Source organism: Miscanthus floridulus, chromosome 8 (assembly GCF_019320115.1).
Source record: "Miscanthus floridulus cultivar M001 chromosome 8, ASM1932011v1, whole genome shotgun sequence".
NCBI classification, from domain to species: domain Eukaryota; kingdom Viridiplantae; phylum Streptophyta; class Magnoliopsida; order Poales; family Poaceae; genus Miscanthus; species Miscanthus floridulus.
In genome coordinates this window covers 111,536,435-111,548,137 of record NC_089587.1, presented here as the reverse complement: position 1 = coordinate 111,548,137, position 11,703 = coordinate 111,536,435, and the positions used below count along the sequence as shown (strand labels likewise).

General features: G+C 44.6%; 1 protein-coding gene across 1 annotated transcript; it reads left to right on the top strand.

Moving 5' to 3' along the window:
* Positions 1-8,376: 8,376 nt before the first annotated feature.
* LOC136473274 (SKP1-like protein 1) lies at positions 8,377-9,158 on the top strand. Its single transcript, XM_066470950.1, has one exon. It carries the CDS (start codon positions 8,498-8,500, stop codon positions 8,990-8,992), a length of 495 nt encoding a protein of 164 aa, XP_066327047.1. The 5' UTR covers positions 8,377-8,497; the 3' UTR covers positions 8,993-9,158.
* The last annotated feature ends 2,545 nt before the right edge of the window (positions 9,159-11,703 follow it).

The following is an 11,703-nucleotide window of genomic DNA, read 5'->3' as shown; positions in this document are numbered from 1 at the left end:
TTGGCCTTCATCATGGATCGGGCCATGCCGACCACCGTCTGGTTCTGTCGCTCCACCACGCCATTCTGTTGTGGTGAGTATGGCGCGATGTGTTGTCGCTCCACACCCTGATCCACACAGCACGCAGCGAACTCCACTGAAGTGAATTCACTGCCGCGATCGGTCCTCAGCACGCGGAGCTTCTTGCCGCTCTTGGCCTCCGCGCGCGTCTTGAACTTCTTGATCATCGTCGCCGCTTTGTCCTTGGTCGTCAGGAGTTGCAGCCACATGTAGCGACTGCAATCATCCACGAGCAAAAGGAAGTACCGCCGACCACCGTTTGTAGCTGGCGTGATCGGCCCGCAGAGATCGCTGTGGACGATCTCGAGAGCGTCCTTCACGCGATACTTGGCTGCCTTTGGGAAAGGTAGCCTCCTCTGCTTCCTAGCCAAGTAGCTATCACACAGCTCGCCTCCGTGCTTGATGTGGGGTAGCCCTCGGACCATCTTATCCAGCCAACCAAGCGCGTCGAAGCTGAGATGTCCGAACTGGGCATGCCACATCCATGGTTCCTCGGAGTGCCTTGCCGCCAGGCACACTGGCTGCTCTACCTTCAGGTCGAGCAGGTATAACCGGTTTAGGGACCTCTTCACCTTGGCAAGAAGTCACTGCTCCTGGTCCCTGATCCTAAGGACTCTGTCCTTGATCAGTACCTTGCTACCATGCTCATCCAGCTAACTAATGCTGGAATGCAGCTGTGGGATGTAATATACATCCATTAGTGTGCAGTGCTCCCCGTTCTGGCACCTGAAGATGATGGTGCCGCGCCCTTGGATTGCCACCCTTGAGTCGTCACCAAACTTCACCGTACCGGTAACATCGTCATCGAGCTCGGAGAAGGATGCCTTGGAGCCCATCATGTGGTTGCAGGCACCGGAGTCCAGATACCACCGCTGCTCCTAGTCGGAGCCCACACGTCCGAGGTGGACTTGGGCGCGTGGTTCATCGAGGTTGACAGTCTTCAGGGCCTTCCCAGGTCCTTCCACTGTCATCGCCTCTTCCTTCTCCTTGGCCTCGACGTCGTGTAGTGCACAGAACATCACCATCAGGATAGTGGCCTCATCCTCATCATCATCTTACGCCAGATGAGCCTCAGCCTTCTTCTCCTGCTTGCGATTTAGGCACTCCCGTGCCCAATGACCTATCTTCCCACAGCGCCGATAGGCGTTGGGGTCGACCTGCTTCTTCTTCTCTGAAGAAGCCTTGCCACGGCGCTTGCTATCACCACCGTGGCTAGAGGAGGCTGCCTTCCCAGAGTTCCTCCGAGCAGCCCACTCCTCTTCCGTCAGCAGCAGTTTGCCGCTGTCCTTCGTTGCTATCGCCTGCTCTAGGCACTTGTCCACCACCCGCAGATGGCCTGTCACATCCACAATGGTGAGGGTGGACAAGTCCAGCATCGTCTCTATGGAGAGAGCGATCTGGATGTACTTTGCCGGCATGGAGTGGAGGTACTTGGAGACCGTCACCTCTTCATCGATGGTGACACCATGGCTCTTTAGCTTGCTAATGAGCGTCTATAGGCGGAGGAAGAAGTCCTCTACCGTTTCACTATCCTTGAACTTGAGGATGACGTACTCCTACTTCAGGAGCTGGGTTGTCGCCTTCTTTGCGCAGTCAAAACCGACGCGCATCGCCGCAATAGCCTCCCACGCCTCCTTAGTAGAGCTCTTCATCCCCAACAGCTCCCTGTACTCCACCGGTACAACAGCAAGGATAGCCTCCAACATAGACATGTCATCTTCCTCATTGTCAGTACCCTTGTCAATAGCATTCTAGAGCCGTCGGGCTCTAAGCTTGACCTTCATGGTCACCGACCACTCTTCATAGTTGGTGCGAGTCAGCGTGGGCCAACTGGTGCCGCTGACCTCCCGCACCATGTGAACAACGACCTCCGGTCGTGGCTGGACAGCCACAGCAGTGCCATGTGGTCTTGTCGAGCACCCGCTAGTGTTGCCGAGCACCCACTAGCCATACCAACCACGAACAAGCGTTGTTCGTCCCCACACACAATGGTTGGAGCTAGACAAAGAAGGGAGAACAGAGCATGCACACACAATACAAGACACCAGCGTTGGCCGAAGCCCTGTCTATGAGATGGCAAATCTGAACTCTCTTTACTGAGTTGTCGTGGTAGTCTATTTATACAACTCTATCCATCTAGTCCTAGTACAACCCACATGCTGTAACAGTAACTAGATAACATACAAGGCTGATTCTATGTCGGCCTCTGCATGGCTACAGTGCTGTAGGTGAGCAGTGCGGCGCCTATACCTACAGCGGCTACAGTATCACAGTAGGGGCCTTTCGGCGCCACCTTCCCTTGCTGTGTTCACACAACAGCAGGGGGTCTTTTAGCGTCGCCTTCCCTTGCTATGTTCACACAAGGAAAGCAGTAGTTTATTCTAACAATGAGCAGTTCTTGATGGCCAAAATGTTGTTCAGTTCAGGTTTTTTTTCTTTTGATAGCTCACCTGAAGGCTTGATGCCTATGTTGATGGTCAGTGCTTTCAGTTTCTTTTCTCACAGATGATTCGCGGACCTCATAAACAGATTCCACGATCCCAAACACACATGTGCTGAAAGATAATTTGCTTCATCAGATAACCCAAAGCAAGGAACAGACATGTAGTAGTAAACTGCATGCACATAGAGGGCACTGCTTAGCAAGGTTGTTGACCTGATTGTGAAGTTTCCTTCATGTTTCAACGATGGATAGTTTGTTCCTTGATATATGATGAGGCATCCTATGGCATTTCCCTAGCTCCATAAAGAAATCCTCTCAGAAATGACCCGATCCGCTTGCTTCTGAAGTCAGAAGGGACATCAGCGCTTGGCATTGTTAGATTCTTAGGAGCACTGGGAGTAGATCTAGCGGGTGAGAACAGTTCTATTCGGGAAAAATATGACCTAGACCATGAACTAGAGAAAGAGAGAGAGAGAGAGGGGATTGAAGTGACTGACCATCAGTGGGCTTGGCGGAGGAGCTCGCCATGGTGTCGATGGTGAGGTCAGTGAAGAGGGTTGAGCGCAGTGCAAGATGATGGCGTCCCAGCGGCGGTAAGGCAGTGGGGCTTCCCGTTGCTGGCAGCGCCTCCCTGGATCGGTTAGGGTTGTAGGTGGGGTTGCTGGCGGTGCGGTGAACCTCATGTCCTGAGCCCTGGCCCCCACCTCCTTAATATAGCGCTGCGCAACGGGGACCCACTAGCCAGGTATAAGGCTAGGCGCCCCCGATCAGGGCGCTGGATCAAGGCCCAAGTTAGCCGTTGGGCTAACTCGATGGAGATCAACCTAACATTCCCCCCTTATCTCACCTTTTAACTTAAACTTAAAATACTTATCTCTTTTTCCATTCCATCACAGATTAATGCATAGAGTGTGCCTCATCACAACAGTTAGTACTATTGGATTAACAGCTATAATACACCTCTCTGTTTTGAAACAGATTCTCAGCTAGGCCCTTATTGTCCAAGGATCATAGGCTTTCCCGTAAACCCATACCGGCTAAGTGTTCTCTGAACACATTAGGCGGTAAGCCTTTTCTAAGCGGATCCGCAAGTATTTTCTTTGTACTTATATGCTCGGGACTGATAGCATGATCCTAGACTTTGTCTTTCACAACATAAAACTTTATGTCAATGTGTTTGGCAGCACCACTTGACTTATTTTTGTGAGCATAACATATTGCTGGCTCATTGTCACAGTACAACTTGAGTGGCCTATGAATGTTGTCGACCACTTTCAACCCGGGCATAAATTTCTTTAGCTAGTTCACCTGCCTCATGGCCTCATAACATGCTACAAACTCAGCATATATCATGGACGATGCAGTGACGGTTTGCTCGGAGCTTTTCCACGATATAGCCCCCCTGCGAGAGTAAATACATAGCCTGATGTGAATTTTCTATCATCTACATCTCCCGTAAAATCTGAATCTGAATACCCCTCTATATATAGGGAATCAGATCTTCTGTACGTTAGCATGAGGCCTCTTGTGCCTTGTAAATAACAAAAAGCTTTCTTTACCATTCTCCAGTGGCCTATTCCTAAATTACTCTGATATCTGCCAAGTATCCCGGTAACAAAAGCTAAGTCAGGGTGTGTACATACTTGAGCATACTGTAAGCTTCCTACAGCTAAAGCATATGGAACCGCTTTCATTCGATCGATCTCATATTGGTTCCTGGGATATTGGAATTCCCCAAAACTATCGCCCTTGACTATAGGAGCAGGTGAAGGCTTACACGCATGCATACTATATTTCTTTAGAACCTTTTCTAAGTATGCCTTTTGCGATAATCCTAAAACTCAATTTCTTCTATCTTGGTGAATCTCTATTCCTAAAATGAACGAAGCTTCACCGACATCTTTCATGTCAAAATTTGAGGACAAGAACTTCACCGAGATCTTCTCCAATAGTAGATTAACATCACTACTAGCGAGTAAGATGCCATTCACATAAAGGATTAGGAAAATGAATTTCCCGTTCTGGAACTTTGTATAAATGTAATTGTCCTCCACATTCTCTTTAAACCAAACTTCCTTATTGTTCCATCAAACTTTAAATACCACTGTCTAGAGGCTTGTTTTAATCTGTAAATAGATTTCTTCAGGTGGCATTCCATACGTTCTTTTCCTTTTATGATAAAACCTTTTGGTTGTGCCATATAAATATTTTCATCTAAATCACCATTTAGGAAAGCCGTCTTTACATCCATATGATGTAATTCTAAATCGTAGTGTGCCACTAACGCCATTATGATTCTAAAAGAATCCTTACATGAGACTGGAGAAAATGTCTCGTTATAATCTATTCCTTCTCTTTGCGTGAAGCCTTTCGCCACAAGTCGCGCTCTAAATCTTTCCGCATTCCCTTTGAAGTCATATTTAGTTTTGTAGACCCATTTACAGCCTACTGTTTTGGCTCCTTTAGGAATTATTTCTAAGTCCCAAATACCGTTGGTGCTCATTGATCTCATTTCATCTTGCATGGCTTCAAGCCACTTCGACGAGTGAGCGCTTCTCATGGCTTCTTCAAATGAGGTGGGATCACCCTCCATTTGAAATTCTTCACATTTATAAACTTCGTAGTCATCAGCATCAGGAATAGCTGGTTTTCTAGTTCTTTGAGACCTTCTAGGGGACTCATTAGTTGGTGTTTGTTCCGTATGGGGCTGTTGTTGCTTTTCCTCATGTGCGACAACATGTTCTATTGGATCCTGAAGGACAGGTTTCTCATGTTCATTTATTGTTGCCACGGGAGAACTAACAACAGGTGCTGTCACTACAGTGTCTTGCACTGTTGGTGCAGCAACAACAGGTAGCGAGAAAAATGGCTCCTGAACCATCGGAGTGGGCATGTATACCCGTTTCTCCTCAAAGTTAATTTCTCGTGCTACCATGCTCTCCCTGACCATATCCTCCTCCAAGAACACAACGTGTCTTATTTCTACAAACTTCGTATGTCTGTCAGGACAGTAGAAACGATAACCTTTTGACTTATCTGGATAGCCAATGAAATGGCAACTGACTATCTTGGAGTCTAGCTTCCCAATGTTTGGGTTAAATACTTTAGCCTTAGCTGGACAGCCCCACACACGTAAATGGTTAAGTGAGGGTTCCCTTCCTGTCTATAACTCATATGGTGTTTTGGGCACCGACTTGCTTGGTACTCGATTGAGAATCTGAATAGCGGTTTTTAATGCATCGATCCACAAACTTATCTGTAAAGTGGAGTAACTTATCATACTTCTCACCATATCCATTAAGGTACGGTTGTATCTTTCAGCTACTCCATTCTGTTGAGGCTCGTCCGGTATAGAGTACTAGGCAACTATGTCATTTTCTTGTAAGAACTTTACAAAAGGTCCAGGAACTTGGCCATATGGGGTATGTCGACCGTAGTACTCCCCCTACGGTCGGATCTTACTACCTTAATCTTTAAATTATGCTGATTTTCTACTTCAACCTTAAATATCTTAAATTTATCCAATGCTTCTGATCTTTCCTTAATTGGATAAATATAGCCATAACGAGAATAATCATCTATGAATGTTATAAATGAATCATAACCATCCACACTTTTCACAGAAAACGGACCACAGATATCTGTGTGAACTATTTTCAAAATTCCCGCGCTTCGTTTGACTTCTTTCTTTATTTTCTTAACATACTTTCCTTTAATGTAATCAATATATTGTTCTATATCTGGGAATTCTAATGGCGGAAGAATTGATTTCTTAATCAATCGTTCTATTCTCCCCCTCAAAATATGGCATAAACGAAAGTGCCATAATTTCGATGATACGTCATGAATTCTCTTCCGCTTATTACGTACATTCATAGACGAGGAGGAATTCTCTTTATTAGTGCTCACAACATTTATATTCTCACAAAGTGATAACAAATGAAGCTTGTCTTGTCGGAAGACAAGACCAACAAACTTATTATTAAACACAGTCTTACATTGGCCATTACCAAAATGGCAATCATATCCATCATCGTCCAAACGTGAGACATTTATTAAGTTTCTATGCAAGGAGGGTACATAAAAGGACATATGAAAGCTTAAGTACAAAGCCATCATTTAATTCTAATGGGAGTTCTCCAATTGCTTCTACTTTAGCTTTGACTCCATTTGCTATCTTAATGTGTCTTTCTCGTATAGAATCCATTTTCTGATTATGTGCTTCAGGAACTCTGGACAGTCCTTCTGGTAGTGTCCAGACTTGTGGCATCATCTGCAAGTGTCCTTGTCCACTTGAACATAGTTGGATTTCTGCTGATTATCTTTTTAGAGGGCCTTTCCTTGTGACTTAGAAGAGGAGCTATTGTCCCACTGAGGTTTCCCTTATGGTTTATCATTCTTGTTGTTAAAATTCTTCCTTTTGTTTTTCTTCACATGGTTGGCTGAGTCACCATGTGAGCTCTTAAGCCTCTCCTCTTCTTGCACATATATCTGGCTGTAAGTTGTAGTTCACAACAAAAGTCTCATACTCTTTAGGCAAAGAAGCAAAAATCAAATGAATTAGGAACTCATCCTTGAGCCCCAAGTCCATTGGCTTGAGCTTAGATGCCGTGTTGCTCGTCTTCGATATGTGCTCTCTAATCCCTCCACTAAAGTATTTCTTATTGACTAACTTCTTAATAAGAGTGCTTGCATAAGCATTTGAAGAGCCAGTAAACAGGCTCTCCACCTTCTTGAGATACTCAGTGACGGTGGTACATTCTGACATTGGTCATCTTATTGGATCCACGATAGAGCCCTTAATCACCGTCAGCTCGCAGCTCACATCACCGCAAACAAGGGAACTGATTCCCTACAATGAATGAACCAGACACAGGAATGGCGAGACCTTTCCCCATGTGCACAACAACGAACCTTCTCTTACGTGAACGATCTTACCCCGAGGACGTTTACATTTCAGCTGCTTCCTTGTATTCCTCACAAGGTCCCAAACTATGTTGCTTTGGTGCCTGGATAAGTGTTTCACGCGCCTATGACACAGCAATTGGTTCCTGCCAAGATTTAGCTTGCCCAAGAAAATTTGGCATGCACCAGCTATTGCCAACAAACAGCCTAGCAGAGTGCCGGCCAGCAAATAGTCCGCCCCAATTTGGCCGCTCTAGGAGGCTCCGTGGCATCCACACCGTCACTGAGCAAGGCGTGCCTCCGTGCGACCTCTTGCGGCGCAAAGCCCTTCAGCAAGCACCACTTGTGCTCTCACTCTCAGGTCTTGACATTTAGATTCCGCAAATACTGATCATCCTGGATGAAAATGAGATCCCACAAAATGGACGAGAAACCTCATCTCCCGAAACAGGATCCTGCAAATATATAGAAACGGATGAGATAAACTCATAAAAGTAAAAAAACGGGACAAAAAATTTTTCCATCCATTTTCATCCCTTCTCACTAGTTCCTTGATGTGTTATGTTTGTCTAATCAGCCACGGAAGTATGATTTATTTTTTATTTTTTTTGAGGGGAGGGGAAGCCACGGAAGTATGATGAGTTCCATAAATAAAAAAAGTAAATACCACATTCTTGCATGACAGTGTTTTAATTTAGGCCCACGAGGCCCACACATCATGACTTCAGTCCAAGATCGGCCCAACCCTTCCCCTGGAGGCAAGCGATCGATTGTGATATGTGAACCAACCTTGTTTGGTGGTGCCACGATAAAAAAATCAAACTAAATACAGGGTGGTAATTCTCTCAAAAAATAAATACAGGCTGGTAAAGGAATAGAGTCCTGAATCCTGATCCGCTTGGATATGGGAGTTGTAGCATCGGACGGCTCCTGGGCTTTATAAAAGCAAGGAGAGGCCGTGAGGGCAGGGGAAAAGTCACGGCCTCCCGTCGATTCGTTTTACTCATCATTAATCATCCCGCCGCGCGCCGCAGCTAGCTAGGGTTTCGTTTCGTCGCATCAGCATCAGCATCAGCTTTCGGTCGATCGATGGCGTCTTCCTCCGAGGCTGAGAAGACGAAGACGATTACGTTGAGGAGCTCCGACTCCGAGGAGTTCGAGGTGGAGGAGGCAGTGGCGATGGAGTCGCAGACCATCCGCCACATCATCGAGGACGACTGCGCCGACAACGGCATCCCGCTCCCCAACGTCAATTCCAAGATCCTCGCCAAGGTCATCGAGTACTGCAACAAGCACGTCCACGCCGCCGCAGAGGACGCCACCAACGCCTCCGGGGGAGGCGAGGACCTCAAGAACTGGGACGCGGAGTTCGTCAAGGTCGACCAGGCTACGCTCTTCGACCTCATCCTGGCTGCCAACTATCTGAACATCAAGGGATTGCTGGACCTGACCTGCCAGACGGTGGCTGACATGATGAAGGGCAAGACTCCGGAGGAGATCCGCGAGATATTCCACATCAAGAACGACCTCACCAAAGAGGAGGAGGATGAGATCCGCAGGGAGAACCAGTGGGCCTTCGACTGATCGCGCTCTACAATGCTATTAGTGCTAGTCTAGTTATACTAAATATATGGTCGTAATGGTTGGTTGTATTCCTTTTAGAGGTGGTTATGGTTACTCTTTGTATTGGATGGATGATTTGTGATACAATTACATTGGCCACTGAACCTCGTGGTGTAGTTCCCTTTCAGCCTTCCTTAGTTGTTGCTAACGCCAGATGAACAGGTCAATGAAGTCACATAGTAATCTCGCGATCAGCACCAAGACCGCATCAGGTGTGCATGCCTGTTACCATCTCGTTTCCATGTCACTAATCCACAGCCACTCGCCCAAGGATTTCAAGCCATGCATCTCCCAATAATGCAAGTTGCCAACCCAATCATGCATCTGCATGTCACTCCGATCCATCTCACCATCTTTGACTACCTCCGATCCATTGTTTGTTATCAGTCCTAATCAGGGCGGTGATAAAAAATTAGCACCGCATTGTTGTAATCGATCGTTTGGAATACATAAATGAGAGAAAATGTTCAAAAAGTTCAACCCTTACAAAGCTTTCAGCTGACTTTTGTCTAGTTTTTCATAGATACTCGTTTTGACTTCTCTAGAATCATAACTTTTGCATAGAAATGCCAAAACGTTACAGAGGAAGTAACAGATAAGATACTCATCTCCTTGTCCATCAATCATCACCGCTCTCTGTTTCACGCACAACCATTTGTCAGTTGTGAAACGCGTCGCGACTCTAGACCTGATGTATAGAACGTCAGCAACCTTGGCGAATCCGATGACCAAAATGCACGTTTGTGTCAGTTTGGAACAAATTACAGTTTGATTAAAATGCACGAAATTTCATTGAAGTGTTCCTACAAAAGTTATATACATGATAACGTTCTTTTAAAAAACAGAGAGTTCATTGAGCAATCCACACCATATTGATAAATCTTTACTATAGCACGATTCAATGGCAAAATGTTGTGAATCAGGAACCACTGAATATATACTTTCGAAGAGCTCTTGTGGACGATAAATTTATTGTCTGGACTAACTTATATTAGCAAAATTAGCTAATGTTCAGCTTTCCAATGAAAGTGCTATGTTTACCTGGGACCTATACATAAATATGGTCATTTATAATATATAATCTGTGTATGAGTACCGGAGTGTGCCTTAATAATTATTATTATGGAGGCTGAAGTTACCTATGAAAATCAAGATCTTTCATTGGTATCTTCAAAAGGGTGTTATTTTAATAAAATACGACTTAGATAAAAGGGATTGGTCCCATAATCTAAAGTGTTGTTTCCATAACTGTAATGAAACAATTGAACATCTTTTTCTCATACTGTCAACATGCTAAAAGGAAAATTATTCATATTGCTACTGGGTTAACCCCACCTAGATCCATAACCCAAATACTTGGTAATTGGCTAACGGGTATAGGGAAAAAGAACGCAAATTAATCTTTGTTAGCTAGGCTTGCAGCTATTACTTGGGCAATATGGTTTACGTGTAATGATTTTGTTTCTGAGAAAAAAAAATATGCTACCTCTTTTTATGCAGGTTGTATTCGGGGAACATATTTGTTGTGCTTCTGGGCATTGCTGCAGCATGAGAATACAAGGCAAAAAACTGTTTTGTGAGTAGAGCTTTGAAGGTCATCTCTTTAGACAATTTCACCACGAATGGATGGAAAAGCAATAATAGAGTTTGCTTTTGCTTTTTCCCTCTTATTTAAATTCTCTTTTTCCTTATTTTGTGATTAGCTTATGAGCTAAAGAAATTATGTAAGAGCTTGGTTGTATGCAGTCATTGAGGTCCAAAGTATTTCTTTTGTTAAAAAAGGTTTGATTTCAGGGAAAGCTAGCTAGTATCTATAGTTCTATGCAACTTCTGAGATAGTAGAAAGTAAAGTGGTATTCAATTTTCTGCTGCTGAATAAGGCAGATCCATGATCATGCAAAACTTCCTCCGCAACCTGTAGACAGTCTCATCGATGCTAGCTACAAAGGCATGGAATCACTGTCAGAATTAAGCCTCACCATCGTGGCTATATTATCCACACGGAATCTTTGTTGTGGAGGGCGTGAAAGCAACCAGTACTCAATTACAAAGAAGAGACATTGAGTGAATGCCAGATGCCACCTAAAAACGTCAATTACACTAAGGAATGTGAGTGATGGATGCTTGTTGTCACTTGTGAATTTGTGATCCACTTGTTACCGAGGACATGACTCTGTTTACGCATCCTGGCATCGCATAATTGTCCCCTAGCGACTCTTGCTGTAATCAATTTTTATCAGTTACGATTTTGATGTGGACGTTGGAATTTTTGCATCTTTCAAAGAAGAAGCAACGATAGCATCTTACCGCTCCAAGTCTAATCTAGAGTACTCCTGTCGTTTTAAATTATAGGTCGGTTTGACTTTTTTAAATATGTAACTTTTATTATGTTGAACATATAGTATAAAGGTGCATAGCAAAAGCTATTGTATATGTATAAAAGACAAATCGACCTGGTATTATTTTACGGCTAGGGGCCAAGAACTGTCACTACATGAATAAAGCAATTTCTAATTATGGCAACATCCAACAGATCCAACGATTACCTGCTAATGCCTTTTGGAAACTAAGGCTCCGTTCGTTGGTCTGAAACGACTGAAACTGGCTGAAAAATACGGTTCCGGCTGAATTGTTGTGAGAAAAAAATACTGTTTCGGCTGAAAAAAAGAAAC

Excerpts from the sequence above, each read along its gene's own strand:
- LOC136473274 (XM_066470950.1), top strand. The coding sequence starts at position 8,498 with ATGGCGTCTTCCTCCGAGGCTGAGAAGACGAAGACGATTACGTTGAGG.